This window comes from Telmatherina bonti (genome assembly GCF_933228915.1).
Source record: "Telmatherina bonti genome assembly, chromosome: 4".
NCBI lineage: Eukaryota > Metazoa > Chordata > Actinopteri > Atheriniformes > Telmatherinidae > Telmatherina > Telmatherina bonti.
In genome coordinates this window covers 32,391,064-32,406,882 of record NC_136622.1, presented here as the reverse complement: position 1 = coordinate 32,406,882, position 15,819 = coordinate 32,391,064, and the positions used below count along the sequence as shown (strand labels likewise).

General features: G+C 39.7%; 1 protein-coding gene across 1 annotated transcript; it reads left to right on the top strand.

Moving 5' to 3' along the window:
* On the top strand, positions 1-14,571 carry pan2 (poly(A) specific ribonuclease subunit PAN2). The gene is made up of 26 exons (XM_079239118.1): positions 1-97; positions 456-761; positions 1,987-2,156; positions 2,262-2,382; positions 2,489-2,566; positions 2,645-2,915; positions 3,173-3,518; positions 4,768-4,864; positions 5,028-5,147; positions 5,271-5,390; positions 5,480-5,608; positions 5,736-5,935; positions 6,080-6,228; positions 6,319-6,425; positions 6,522-6,620; positions 6,708-6,796; positions 7,265-7,409; positions 8,115-8,252; positions 8,351-8,410; positions 8,501-8,591; positions 8,669-8,826; positions 11,078-11,221; positions 11,541-11,720; positions 11,836-11,929; positions 13,955-14,158; positions 14,290-14,571. Exons 2-26 carry the CDS (start codon positions 477-479, stop codon positions 14,322-14,324), a joined length of 3,630 nt encoding a protein of 1,209 aa, XP_079095244.1. The 5' UTR covers positions 1-97; positions 456-476; the 3' UTR covers positions 14,325-14,571.
* Positions 14,572-15,819: the final 1,248 nt, after the last annotated feature.

The following is a 15,819-nucleotide window of genomic DNA, read 5'->3' as shown; positions in this document are numbered from 1 at the left end:
CCGGAAATATTTTCCGTGTTATTGTTGTAAATAGTAAGAATGGATGCGAACACTATTAAATAAAATGTCTGCCAAGACTTTACAACTCTTTGTTTAGGTAAACGACTTACATTTTTCACTATTTCAGATCTTTTTGGTAGAGATACTGAGAGGACATGTGGTCTGTCTGTTCCATCACGATGCTAACTGCAGCTGCAGTTTCCATCTATCTGATGCTAGATTGCTAAACAACTACTATCATATTACACATTGCAGCTTAGAAAGCACTGTTTTGACTTTAACAAAGCTTCTTTCTGCGTAAAGTATGGGCTTGGCTGGTTGTAAGCTTAAACGGAAGTTTCCAGGTCTACCAAATGTTACCCCAGCCACAGGTTTTGAGATATAGGTCGATTAGACTCGTATAAAGTTCAGGATATTCTCGTGGTTTCATTGCAGACTTTGTCATCCCTCTGCAGGTTGCTGTAGCTGCATCCACAATGAACTTTAACGGTCTTGATGCTGGCATGGGTGAGTACCCACCCAGCCTTCATGGGACTCTCGACGCCGAACTGGAGCCCTCCATGGACCCTCACATCAACCCAAACTTACTGCAGGGTGTGGAGCTTGACGCGGAGGGGCTGACCATGACAGTCCCCGAGCCTGTTCACCTGATGGAGGGAATGTTTTCTGAGGTCCACAGTGTAGTCTCAGAAGTTGGCATCCCAGTCACAGCAACACATTTTGATCTCCAGGAAGAGATGCTCTGGATGGGAAACCACAGAGTGAGAGCATTGAAAACACCTAACTATTCATATATACATACAGTTGTGCTCATATGTATTCATCCCCTTTCATTAAAGAAAAGGCTGAATTTACAACAGTTGCTCAAATAACTGGAGACTAATAAAAGGAACAATCACTAAAAATTTGCAAAAATATAATTTAGTAATATAAAACACTGTTTTTCATTTAATTGAGTTGAATAAAGAAAAAACAAACAAACAAATTGGTCCTGGACAATTTAGAGCACTTTTCTGTTGAACAGTGGGACAAAATACCTGTAAAGAGGAACAGAAAACACCTGACTGTAGCTGAAACATGAAAGGATTGTTCAACAAAATTTTAGTTTATGAGTGATGTAATATGTAATAAATTATCTTATTTGTTTGCTTTTTTAAAAAAAAAAAAAAATTCTATTGAACCAGAATTAGAAAATAAATGTAATGATTTTCATAACTTTTTTTTATTCACTATTACTTCAGTCAATTTCAGCTTTTACAGGCAGCTGTTTCTTTTCCTTCTTTCATATATGTATATATATATATATATATATATATGTATGCATACATATATACATATATATATATATATATATATATATATATATATATATATATATATATATATATATATATATACATACATATATACATACATACATACATATATATATATATATATATATATATATATATATATATATATATACATACATACATACATACATACATACATACATATATATATATATATATATATATATATATATATATATATATACATATATATATATATATATATATATATATATATATATATATATATATATATATATATACATATATATATATATATATATATATATATATATATATATATATATATATATATAAAACATCAAAACTGACCAAATGATTAATCTGTAAATTAAGAGCCAAGTTTGTCATATTTGCAGCCCAAATGAATAATCTTTTATTTTTTGTGTAACACAAGAGTTGGTACAAAAGTTTAAATAATACTAGTTTATTGTATTTCAACATTTACTGAGCTGAAAAACGAAGTTTTCTGTCAGTTTGGGCAGAATTTTAACGTCACATGTAAATGAGATTACTCAAATCCGATATCAGATTTCTTTTGTAAAACAAGAAACAAACATCCTCTCATTTTGGCTTTAGCTTAGTTGAGATACAGATGAACTTTTCAGTTAAGTCCTTCTGCTTTGCTTAGGGTCATGCAACCTCATTCTTTGGACCTACAATGGGACGTTATTCATCTTTCCAAGTGCATGCAGCAGATGATATCCGACACATTCAAAGTTTGGAAACAGGGGTCTTGTTCCTTTCCAAAAGCAACCTCAAATGCTTCACCCGAGGCGGCCTTGTTATGTTTGATTATCCGTGAGTGATACAGTATTGGTTATTATCAAAAACATACAGATTTTCAATGATTTCTAGGCTTATTCAGTTATCTCACAAGTGTTTTTGTCCACGTGTTTATTCCAGGATGGAGGAAGGAGCTGATATGCATAGTCTTCTTATGACCGAAAACAACATGCTGCTCATGGGCGGTTTACAAAACTATGTGGTTGAAGTTGACTTAAATACAGTTCAAGAAACCCAAAAGGTGAGACCGAACCACAAGGCTATGCATTATATCCTACAGTTTGCTCGATCAGATCATGTAGTTTTAGGAGCGTGACTGGCTGTTTACGGTCTTGTATACTTGGCAGTTCACAGTTGAAGTACCTGGAGTGGCGATCATGCATCAAACCGGTCGTTTCTTCTTCTGTGGGCACACTTCTGGCAAGGTGAGGATGACTCAACCATGTTAGTAGTGAAAACAGTCTCTCTGCTTTGTTTCTCATGTTTTCCTTCTGTTAAAACAGGTGACTCTCCGGGACCTACGCACCTTCAAGATGGAGCACGAGTTTGATGCCTTTTCTGGCAGCCTGTCAGACTTTGATGTTCATGGCAACCTTCTGGCAGCCTGTGGCTTCTCTAGTCGAGGGCTGAATGGGTTAGCATGTGACCGTTTCCTCATGGTTTATGATCTCCGCATGATGAGAGCAGTTACTCCGCTCCAGGTGCACGTGGACCCCCTCTTCCTGCGCTTCATTCCTACCTACACATCACGCCTTGTGATCATCTCACAGACAGGTGTGTCATGAGGGATTTTAGGTTGTTTTCAGGTTACTTTAGTCAGGTTGTTTTGAGGTTTTGACTTTAGTCAATAAATGTTTCCCATGCTTTTGTATGGTAATATGATTCGTAATGAATCACAGTGCAGGGGGACTGCTTCCTGAATTTTTACGAGACGTTCTTCGCAGCGGTTAGCAACCGTTTCATCTGAGGTCATGTGTGTATTTGAGTCAAGCTGCGCTTTGATGTTGCCCACTTCCTGGTTATTTCTCCAGGTCAGTGTCAGTTCTGCGAGCCCACCGGTCTTGCCAACGTGGCAGACATTTTTCACATCAACACCGTCGGCCAGCTGCTGATGAGTTTCGACGTGTCCTCCAGCAAGCAAGCCTTGGCTTTTGGGGATTCGGGGGGATGCGTTCACTTATGGTCGGATGTTCCTGAGGTGTCTTTCAATGACTACTCTCGGGAGACGGAGTTTGCGCTGCCCTGCCTTGTGGACACGTTGCCTCAGCTGGACTGGAACCATGACCTGCTGCCGCTCTCTCTCATCCCCATTCCACTGACAAGCACCGAGCCTCCGCTGTCAGACTGGCCCGCTGCCCTGGCAACACCAAGCCCCAGGTAATGAAATCATGTGATTATTGGCTTCCTGTGAAGCCCAGCTGCTGGAGTCGACTATTGCTGAAAATATCAGTTCTTGTTTGGTTAAAAATGTAACTAAATAAATGCGACTTGGGGCTACGTTGTGCGTTACATCCCAGCAAGAAGGTCGCTGGTTCGAGCCTTGCCTGCTGGGAGGTTCAAACAGTGGCCTTACTGTGTGGAGTTTGCATGTTCTCCCCCTGTGTGTGTGTGTGGGGGTTTCCCGGCTTCCTCCCACCGCCCAAAGACATGCATGATACGTTAACTGGTTACTCTAAATTGTCCCGAGGAGTGAGTGTGAGTGTGTGTGTTTGTTTATCTCTCTGTGTTGGTCGTGTGATGAGCTGACGACCTGTCCAGGGTGTAAACCCGCCTCTCGACCAGTGATTTCTGGTTTAGGCTCCAGCTTCAGGCCTTGATTGAACAAAGTGGTTAAGAAAATGGATGGTTGGAAACATAACATGATGTTGGTGGGTTTGGGGTTAAATGCCACAGAAAAAATAGGGAAGCGAGAATGAACTGATAAAAAAAGATGAATGTATTGTTGTTTTTATTGGTTTGTTGAAAAAATATTTGTAATTTGGTGATTTTTTATATACAGAAAACTAGAGCTGGAGGAAAAAAATGATGCATGGTTTAATTTCTCCCCTCAAGTAATAATGTAGAACTTGTTGATTTTTTTTATCTGGTATCTGCTGAAGTGATTTTGTTATTGCATTGTTTTGGATTGCAAGCGGCACGTTACACAATTTTAGGGTCAGATTACAATATAATTTTCTTTTACATTGTGTTTTTTTTTTTTGCATTCATTTGAAATGGATTAATATGATTATAAGTTTGCAAAAATGCAAAAATGAACAACTTGGAAATAAACTTTTTGGACACTTTTGTTTATTTTCAGGTGTATAAACATATTGTTAAGCCCATTTCAAAGTGATAGCACAATGCTAATGCTAATTTAGTTTTTTCCATTGAGCATGGTCAAGGTCAACTTTATTCATATAGCACATTTCCAGACAGTAACACTGCTCCCTAAGTGCTGAACAGTTTAAAAGAACACACAGAGAAAACAGTACAGTAATATACTATTGTAACCACGAATTTAAAGAAAGAAGCAAATAGTCCAAGTGTAAGTTTTCCGGTAGTCCAGCCTCACGGCTTGCATCACCGTTGCTATTTTCATGTCACACAATGCTGTTTTGGTAAAGATTTTAATCTAAATACACAGGCGAGCTCCTCTGGTGGACCCAGAAATCCTCCGCACCATGAAAACTGTTGGCTTCATCGGATACGCAGCAAACCCTCGCACACGCCCCCGAAACCAGGCATGAGTCCACTTTAACCTTGTCTTTCTGGACAGACAGACCGAAAGTTGAGCAGTTTTATACATTTCTGCTCTTAAAATTAATCTGTATTAAAGAAACTTCTTATTTGAGCCTCATTTTCATCTATTTTTTTTTTAAAGTCTATTTTCTGTGTCCGCTTCAGGTTCCGTATAAAATGAAAGATGTGGAGCTTGATTATGATAGTTACAACCAGGTCCCAGAGTCGCCGATTGGGCGTGAAGAAGAGCCACACCTCTGCATGGTCCCCAAGAAGTTCAGAAAGGTCGGGCTTGGTCTCGCGAGCAAGATATTTTATTGTCTTATGAGAGTTTATTTGTTGCTGTCGTCTAATTTAAATGTTGGTTTATAGTTGTTGATTGATGAGGAAGTCTTTGTGCTGCTTCAGGTCACAATTAAATATTCTAAACTTGGACTGGAGGACTTTGACTTCAAGCATTACAACAGGACCTTGTTCGCCGGCCTGGAGCCGCACATTCCCAACGCCTACTGTAACTGCATGATCCAGGTGACACTCAAATACTTCTGGTAAAACCTCATTCAGGGTAATAAGTATTCTTCAGTTTTTAATCCCTGTTTGTTGTTGTTTTCACTCAGGTATTATATTTTCTGGAGCCAATCAGGTGTCTTGTGCAGAATCATTTGTGCCAGAAGGAGTTTTGTTTGGCCTGTGAGCTCGGCTTCCTCTTCCATATGTTGGATTTGTCCCGAGGGGATCCGTGTCAGGTAGCTTTATTTACCGTATTTATTGTCTTAGTTTTTAGATCACAGAAGTTTATTTCTACAGACAGAGCAGTGGTGTGAAATCTCTCTTCCTAACGTGCCAGCTGCAACTTCTGTCTCCTTGAAACAGGCAAGTAACTTCCTGAGAGCGTTTCGCACCATCCCCGAAGCCTCCGCCCTGGGTCTGATCCTTGCAGACTCAGATGAACAAACAGGGAAGGCCCGACTTGGCCGCTTAATCCAGAGCTGGAATCGCTTTATCCTCACACAGCTTCACCAGGAGACGCTGGAGCAGGAGGGTCCACAAGCCTACAGGGGCGCCAGCAGCAGGTCAGCACAGTCCACGCAAGCACATCTTTGTTCTGCTTGAGTCAAACGAAGAAAGTCTGCAGCTGTTTGTTCCAGAAAAAGCTCCTCATATCTGAGTCAAGGGAAGTGAAAAAGTTGTCTGTGCTTTTTTTTTAATCTGTGAAGTTCTCTAGGCTCATCTGGCGAGTCCGCCATCGGGAAGCTGTTTGGTTGTGAAGTGGAGAACAGCAGTCTGTGTCGCTGTGGAAAGGAGACCGTCCGCTCGTCCCTCACGCTGCTTTTCACCATGCATTACCCAGAACAGAGCTCTCAGGGTGCGTTTAAGGTGCTTCGTGAAGCCTGACTTGATAAAAAGTAAGGAAAATATTCGCTGCTAATGCATTCATGTCATTTTGACTCATCAGAAAAAACGATGAAGGAGTATGACTTTGCTGAAATTCTGAAGAAAAGCATCTGTCTGGAGCAGAGCACTCAGGCGTGGTGTGAAAACTGTGAGAAGTATCAGCCTACAGTGAGTTCCAGCTTGTATCCACTCAAAACAGCTTATATCACCCATCCTGCAGGAGGATGATGATGATGATGATGATGTTTCTGTGCTACACTGCAGGTGCAGACACGCAACATACGATGCCTGCCAGACGTTCTGGTTATCAACTGTGAGGTGAACAGCGCTAAAGAGGCCGAATTCTGGAAGGTCCAGGCAGAGGTGACTGTCGCTCTTTCCAACATAATTCCTGACTTCCGTGTTTATGTGTGACAAGAATAATGTGTTGGATTTCCACTGTTTTCACAGTATGCTTTCAATAAGGCCATGCAGAAAGAGGCAATGGAGCCTGCGAAACCTAACGAGCCCCCCCCCATGCCAACCGAGTGGTGCTTGGAGTAAGATCCTATTTAATACAGAATAAAAGTGACATTTAGACTAAAGGAAGAAAATCTGGAAAAGTTCAGGTCATTTATATAGACATAGATTAATAGATCCTTCTTTCCCATGAGGGATATTCCCACTACCAACTTAACTTCATAAAGAATAACACATACGGATTATATAAGTAAAATAAGAGTATCAGTGCATATTTAAGAAGTCACAGTGATACAGTCTCATGGGGACAAAGTATCTCCTGAACCTCTCAGTCCTGCATCGCATTAAGATCCGCCTCTCACTGCAGCTGCTTTCCTGCCCTGTCAGGGTGTTATGGAGGAGTTTCATATTGTTCATGATGCCCTGTAGTCAGGGTTATATTTAGATTCAGTTATATTCACCTGAAGAAAAACACGTTTTACCATTTCACTGAAAAAATGTCTAAAAGCCACTTGCACTCGAAGCTTTGTGCTCCATCCTTTCTGTAGCAGGGAGGAGATCTGCAGCATGGAGGGCTTCAGCTTTGACACTCGTGCGGAGGATCTGCGACATGTCTGGATCCCTCTCACTCTGAAGATGTCCATCAGTAAAAGTCAAGGACTAGAGGTCAGCTGCTGGCCTGAGGCAGATGAGGTGAGGGATATAGTCTTTAAAAAAATATATAAAAAATCTGCCGTATTTTTAAGACTTAAGTGTCTCTAGCAAGTCAAATCAAATTTTATTTATGAAGCACTTTTCCAACGTAAAATATGTAACTCAAAGCGCTTTACAGTTTAAAATCAGACATAAAGAAAACACACAGACAGACACATTATATAAAAAGATCCCTCCAACCCCCCTTTTTAGATACATCAGAATGAGAGAGGTAAGTCCTGGAAACCCCATCCAAGGAGCCGTTTGCACCGGTACTGCGCAATGGCAGGCACCAGCACTGCACCCTATCCACCACCGTCATCCCGGTTACAGACAGCTCCCACAAAGGAAACACCGGAAACACCATTTAAAACATATAAAATGTATTAAGACACTAAATAAAAACCTCAAATCAATCAAATCAAATATACTTTATTCATAAAATATATGTATATGTATATATATCTATATATATACAGATATATACGGAACGGAATAACATGTAATAACGGAATAATGTGTAATGTGTCCAGCTTTGGTCCTCGAGGGCCGTAATCCTGCAGGTTGTATTTTGCTGCTGGAGCCATTTATTGTGATTCAGGTGTGTTGAAGCAAGGATACATAAAAAACCTGCAGGACATCGGCCTTAGTGAACCGACTTTAAACACCCCTGCCTTAACGTCTTGATATGTTGTCTGCGACTAGTTAAGCACTGCTGAAGAGGCAGAAGGGGCTTCCCTGTATGACTTGGTGGTCACGGTGCCCCACATCCTGGACGCTCGCACAGGTGGAAACCTGGTTGCACACATCAAAGTGGGGGAGACGTACCATCAAAGAAAAGAGGTGAGCTGAACTTAGAGTCCCTGTAAGAGGGTCATGTCATTCAGGCAGCTTCTGTCGGGGTAATGGGCTCCACTGGTTTAATACAATCCGTGTTTCAGGGAGTCACACATCAGCAGTGGTACCTCTTCAATGATTTCTTAATTGAACCCAATGACAAGGTAAGATTTCAACACTAGTTTAATTCAACCATCACACTTGCTGTCATGTTAATGGTTTATTTTTTTGTTTTTTTTTCTTGGGTGACAAAGACTGAAGCTGCCCAGTTTGACGTGAACTGGAAAGTTCCAGCCATCCTCTATTACGCCAGGAGGAACTACCACACCAAATACGACCTCCGTAGTAAGTTTCAGGATGAATGTTTTACACCCAGGTGTACAGGCCGGTTACCCAGGCTTCAATGTTTCTGTTTTTTCCAGTTAAAAATCCCATTGATGCTAGCGTGTTGCTAACGGAGGCCTCGTTGGCACGGAAGCAGAGGAAGAGTCACGCCACTTTCATCCCCCTCATGGTCAGCGAGATGCCGCAGGCCGGCGATTTGGTGGGACTGGATGCTGAGTTTGTCACACTGAATCAGGTAAGGCTGCTTTCCCACATGCTAACTTCATGTAGGTGTTTAGATGCACTACAGTGGCCTGATAGTAAAGTCACCACCTGGATTTAACTCAGCAAGTAGATAAGAGGCTCCCATTGGAGAATTACTGCATAGATGATCCTGTTTCAGCTTGCAACAAGATGTTTGACCTTATTAAACATCCACGTCAGAAGGCACATCGTGCGATTGTGGAAAAGACGTTTCAGAAGGGTCAAAATATTGGCATCAAACAAAGCAAACCTCTACGGAGACAGTGAAGGTTGTAAAAGCAGGTTATGAAATGTTGCAGTATAAAAAAAAAAATGGAAGTATCGTGTTCCTGGCCACGTTGTCAGACAAACATCTGGCCTTGAAAGTGATTGGTAAACTCTTAAACGTTTGGTAAAATCAGATGGTAAAATAAGCAACATCAGAACTCAGGGGTGTGTTTAAAGGTTTAACCTTTCCACATGAACAGTGTGAAAGGAGCGAACCGCCGTGTAGCCATAAGTGAACCAGTAACCAGTGAGGCTAATGGGCGGGATAAAGATATAACTCTGGGGTTATTGAAAAGGTCATGTTTAATCCAGATTACATTTGAATCCAGATTCACCTTGTTGTGTTGGAGCGTCGAGGTAAGCAGAGAGGGAGATGACGTCATCATGTGTACTGTGCTAACCTGTGGGGGAAGTCTATGATCTGGCACCAGTTAGTCACCCGACTACCTGAACACACTGAATGACCAGGTTATTCCATGAATGGGGATTTTTTTTCTTCCCTGATGGTGCAGCCGTGTTAGAAGATGACAATACCAGGACTTATTGGGGTTAACTCATACATGGAAATGCCACAACAGAGTGTGACTCAAAACAGCCTTCTGCTTCACACAGAAGGAAACACGTTTTAAGATGCATTTGGTGTAAAACAGCAGTAGGCAACTCTGGTCCTGGAGTGCCACAGTCCTGCAAATGTTAGGAGTTATCCTGCTGCAACACACCTGATTCAGATCAGTGGCTAATTAGCAGACTTTGTGCGGAGTTTGATGTGAAGTTTTGCAGATTACGTCTGATGTGTGCCAGGTGTGTTGCAGCAGGGAAACTCCTAACATTTGCAGGACTGTGGCACTCCAGGACCAGAGTTGCTGAATCCTGGTGTAAACCAATCAACGAAGAAGCTGAAAGTGAATAATTACAAGATAAATCTATTGTTTAATAAGTAAAAATATTAATAATAACAATATTTCAAAGGTAAAAGAGTGAAAATTAAAATGACTGATTGCAAAATGCTGCAAAAGACAGGAACACTGTGGAGATCTGTTGGATGTTCTACATGAGATAATGACATTTCCAAATCCTCTCTCACACATACATCTATTCTGCGCTGAGTCACTTCAGATTATTGGTGTAATTACTTTTTAAAAGAAGTCCATTTTTCACAGGTTTATTATTTTATATTCTTAATTTGTCTCTATTTTAGAGGAATTTGACTCAGTTTAAGGGACAATGCTGCACAATAAGACGAATGAAACCAGCAATAAATAATAAAATCAAGACAATAAAGCAAATAACACAGTGACAAACATATGAAGCAGTCAGTGCTAACTTATAAATGATCTATTCCACAGTGGAAGTGCACCACATGACTTATTAACTATATTTTTTCACCAAACCTTGAATGTGGATAAAATCTGCCTTTTCATTTGGTCGCTTTACATTTGAAACATTTCATTACATCCATCTGTGGACTACTAGGATTTTATAAATCTGTCTTACATGAGAGGTAAATAGATGCATAAATCATTTTATAACAAGAAAATGTATAAATCAGCTAAATAAAAATTTGATTTAATTGTTGTCAAGCTCGGCTCAAGACCAATCTTTTCACTCAGGCTTTTAATCAGACGGGATTCTTATTAAATTCTATAATGGAAGTCATTTAAGCCTCCGACCAGACCCCATGGGCAAAGGCACGGCCACCAGACGCTCGCCTTCGTGTGCTTTATTGTGCTTTAGTCAAGTGTGTGTGTGTGTGTGTGTCAGAACGCTAATAATCGGATGTGTTTTGTTTTTAATTCGGTTGCATTATATGCTTCGGTAATCAAAGGCTTATTTTTAATGTAGTTTTGTTGTTGATATTTACTAGTTGTTGTTGTGTGAAGCACTTTGTGCTGCTCTTATGTATGAAAAGTTCTTTATAAATAAACTTTTGTGTAGATGATGAAAACATTTTGCATGTTGCACCCGTATGCCTGCAGGAAGAAGCTGAGCTTCGCAGCGACGGCACCAAATCCACCATCAAGCCCAGTCAGATGTCCGTGGCCCGCATCACCTGTGTGAGGGGTCAGGGGCCCAACGAAGGGGTCCCTTTCATAGACGACTACATCTCCACTCAGGAGCAGGTGAAAGTGAAACAACAATATATATATAAACAGGATTTATTTTACCTGTAAAACGTTGCTTCATCATTCAACTCTGAGTCTTTTTAGATACTTTTAGTAGTTCGACTTGTAGAATTATGTGATCATTCATAAGACAAAGTAAGCAAAAGCCCCAAACACTCTTCCATATTTAGTTTTTACAAGAAAACATGTCTTCATTCAGTAGATTTGGTAAAAAGAAAACATTATTAATCTTCAGGAATTATTCTGCTTTAACAGGGTTGACTCTTTATTACTGCTCCCGATATTCAGCTCATATTTTTATCCTTTTGTTTACCAGGTGGTCGACTATTTAACACAATATTCTGGCATCAAACCAGGAGACCTGGATGCTAAAATCTCCTCGAAGCATTTGACCACGCTGAAGTCCACTTACCTGAAGCTGCGCTTCCTCATCGACACGGGAGTTCGCTTTGTCGGCCACGGTTTGCAGAAGGACTTCAGGGTCATTAACTTATTGGTACGTTGCTTCTTTACATCTGTTGCTCAGGTTGAAAGACTGAAATGCAATTTCAGAAATTTCACATCAGATTTTTTTTCCTGTAACTTAAATCTGTTTATTTGTTCTGTTTAAGGTCCCAAAGGATCAAGTCATCGACACGGTCTACTTGTTCCATCTTCCCCGCAAGAGGATGATTTCTCTACGATTCCTCGCTTGGTATTTTCTGGGTAAGTTCAACTATTTAACAGTAAAAATGGTAGATTATCTGAGATTTTAGCTTCTTCCTTTGATTTAAAGGTACTTTGTGACAAAACGGCAAAAAACTGATATATTTTTTAAATGTTTCTATTGGTATCTGATGTTTTTACTAATACAGCTGTTATTTTCTAAGAATAATTCATTTATATCGACGCTCTGTGGATCCACATACTGTACATGGTAGCTGCCACTACATTTACTACGGTGTCTCTGAATGGACAAACAATTTTACGTGAAGTTAAAAACCTTCAGTCTTTGTTTAATAGGTTTAATCAGTGTTTCATGTTGTTTCATTTGATGCCAGATAGACGAAGGTCAGCAATAAATGAAATGCTTCATTTATTGCTGTTCCTGCCACTGAGCATCATCATTTATGATTCAAGCTGTGTTCAGTCCACGCTGCTGTCAGGCAGTGTAAGAGTGGCCCTGACTATAAAGGCCCTCTTCTAGCTGTGGAGACCGAGCATATAGTCGACACATGCTTCTAAAAACCACTGAAAGTACAGGGCTTGTTTCTATGTTCTTTACTAAATCTTTTCAGCGTTTCAGGAAAGAGAAAAAAGGATATACAAAAAAAAATAAAGGTACTCCTTATGAGTAAATACACTTAAACACGGTTAAAGACGAGTCTGCTGTCTGGGCTTCACAGAAAGAATTAACAGAAAAGAGAAACTTTAGCTTCATGGATGGCTTGTTGAAACAGAACCAATCAAAAGCCGGAGCTCAGAGCGTCCTTAGTTGTCCTCAGTTAAGCCTGTTAAAGCCCAAAACTTTCTCATTATTAAACAACTGAATATTTTACCAACAATATTAACTAAATGGCTCTAACAGGCAGTTTTTCCTCTTTTGAAACAAAGAAACCAAACTGTTAATAGTTTTCCTATTTAGTGCCTAAAGTGACAAAAAAAGAGATAATGATCACTCAGGTTTGGTTTTAGTTTTTTTTCTCTGATGTGTGTACACTGGGTGAACTTGGTAAACTCTGCATCCAGAGTTGTGTCAAACTTATCTGATTGTTGTGATAAATTCATACAGATTGCAACATTTTGATACGTAGGTTGGGGCTCTTTTGCGGGTGACTTCATCTGGAGTTTTTGAGTCCAGCATCTGTTACTATGGTGATAATCTGGCTCAAACAGAACTTCATAACACTGGAAATTCAGACTGTCAGCTCAGTTAAGCCACTGATCTAACTTCCATCCCTCTGCTTCTGTAGGCGAGTAATAAACCACACTGAAAGATGAAATGACGAGCTGCTGACTCATCTCATGTTGAAGAGCACCGAGCGCCCATACATGACATCAATTATTAACTAACCATAAACTGTCCATTCACCTGTTTGGTGTTTTCGGTTACAAATGGAAACCAAAAGCATTTGGGCTCTTCGTGCTGCGGACTGAATATTAAACTGATCAGATGCCTCTACAAGACTTAAAAATCAGTTTGTGTTGTTCACAATGTTTTTTCTGTCCCCCAACTAATCATTAAAAGCAACTCCCGAAGCTTAAAAAATAATCTGTAGGATTTAAAACAGTTGAAAATACCTAAAACCTACCAGTGCATTAAGCTGATAGCTGCTAATTAACACTGAAAAACTGATACTAATGGAAGTATTGGTGGTTTTGCCATTTTTATCAAAGTATGGAGCAAAGCCACAGAAAGAAAAAAAAGTTTTTACAAGTTGCAGATCATAGAAATGTTCTCATGTTGGGAAATTTAAGCACAACTCCAACTAGAATTAACTTACAATACAGTTTCCAACAGGAATGTGTGTATGGGGTCAGTTTTATCTGGACTTGTTCACGTTTTTTAGGCTCAGTTTAGACGTGCTTTAAGCTGGAATTCTTCAAAAGAACGACCACAATCTCATTTTATTATCAGCTTCTGTCTGTTGAACTTCCACATTCCTGGGAATATCCATGCTGCAAACTGATGCTAAGCAGCTGGAACAGAGCCACAGGAATAGTGATTTTCCTCTTCCTTGTGTCCACAAGACCTCAACATTCAAGGGGAAACCCACGACAGCATAGAGGATGCACGCACCGCTCTGCAGCTGTACAAGAAGTACCTGGAGCTGAGTCATGGAGGTGGGAATGACAAGGTCAGGAAAGTGCTGAAGGGACTGTACGAAAAAGGTCGGCAGCTGGACTGGAAAGTCCCAGATTCGGATACAGGAGACGGTCAAGGTAGCACAAAAGGTATGGCTTTACAAACTGAGGTGCAGGTTGATGTTGGTGGTAAAATATGACATGCAAGATTCATTTAGATGCAGAATTTAACAGGAAACACCGTCCACAGTGGGCTGAACGTGCTGTCGTGTCTTCAACAGGTGCTGCTGTGTTTCCCTCTGTGATGGGGCTATGAGCTGCCGTGACCCGACAATCACACTGGATGTTGTCACTGGTTTGGCTAGAAAAACATTTTATGCTGATTTGCATTTGCATTTACAATGTGTACAGTGTTTATGGAAGTCTGTTCAGCCCACACACACACCCCTCGTCAGGTGGAGACTCTGTTAGTCATTGGCTGAACAGTTTCATTCATTTAAATGTTTCAGGTTTCCATTCAAAAGAAGTAAGTTTGGATTTTATAATTAGAGATTTTTGTACATGCACACTTTTTTTTTTTTTTAAATGAAAATAAACAATTTGATGGCATAAAGTCAGAATTACTTCATTTTGCACAAATACATCAGGATCAAACTATCTGCTCATAACAGTTTTTCCATAAATCTGTTCAGATTAATTCTGGATTTAAAAAAAAAAAAAAAAGTCCTTACCCAAAATCAAAATCCAAAAACCTTTCAGTTTTTATCAAAACTCCCAAATATCTATTTATTCATAGATATTTTTTTACCCTTTAAAGGCAATTTGATCACATGGCATCAGGAAAAAATCCTTAAAGATATTCCTTATTAAATTTTTTTAAAGGGTTTGAATAAATGCATATTTAGTATGTTTTATTAGGACTGAAGCAGACAGCGACTTAAAAAAAAAAAAAAAAAAAAAGAAGCTTAATCCATGAAGCAGTTTTTGGAAGGGGTTGTTTTAGCACTTGGATGACCTGGAAGAGAAGGAAATCTGTCCCCATGTGTCCCGCTGAACTTGAAGAACATGTCCCGTAGTGGGTAACAACCCCAGAAGGATGGTCTGAATTTGAGGGGAAAATCACTCAAGGAGAAAAAAAAAAAAAAACAAAAAAAAAAACACTTCAAGGGTAAATAAATTTGTTTGAAACTTAATTTCCTGAGATCTGGTTCAGACTGCTGGTAGATTTTTGTATGTTTAAGTGGTGTAAAAACACCAAATTTATCCAAGAAAAGAAATAAAAAAAACCATTTCTCCCCTTTCAGAGAAGCTTATGCTAAGTTAAGCTAAATAGACCAAAAACAATGAACACTCAGGATCAACATAATAGAAAATGTAAAAGTGCAGTTGAACTGATTTATGGCGCTGCTGATGTTTTAGCATTGTTAGCAGCTTTGCTAATAGAATTTAAAAAATCTTAGATTATTCCGATAACCTTGTCTTTACGAAGTATTTTTAAACTTCAGGGACAGTAAAAGGAAAATAGACGTTTCCTTTTACTGTCTTTTTTCCTCCACTAAGTTTCAGGGTTTGGATTTGATCTTCTCACCCTGAAAAAGTTGAAAAGCACCAATAAATCTTCATGCAGGTAGAAATCAGGTCACTCTGCATGAAGAGATTCTGTTTTCTGCCAGTCTTGCAGCCACAAGACTAAACCTGCAGCAGACGTTCACTTTAAAGCAGCGGTGGGGAAGCTTTGCCCTCAAACTGGAAGTTTTCAGCGTCTCCCTGCTCCGACACACCAGATTCAGACGAATGAATCGATGTGCAGA

What these genes read in the sequence shown, in the direction of transcription:
- pan2 (XM_079239118.1), top strand. Translation starts at nt 477, where the DNA reads ATGAACTTTAACGGTCTTGATGCTGGCATGGGTGAGTACCCACCCAGC. An exon ending in ACTGTAACTGCATGATCCAG is followed by an intron (nt 5,391 to 5,479) that starts GTGACACTCAAA and finishes GTTTTCACTCAG; the next exon opens with GTATTATATTTTCTGGAGCC. An exon ending in CCCAGAACAGAGCTCTCAGG is followed by an intron (nt 6,229 to 6,318) that starts GTGCGTTTAAGG and finishes TTGACTCATCAG; the next exon opens with AAAAAACGATGAAGGAGTAT.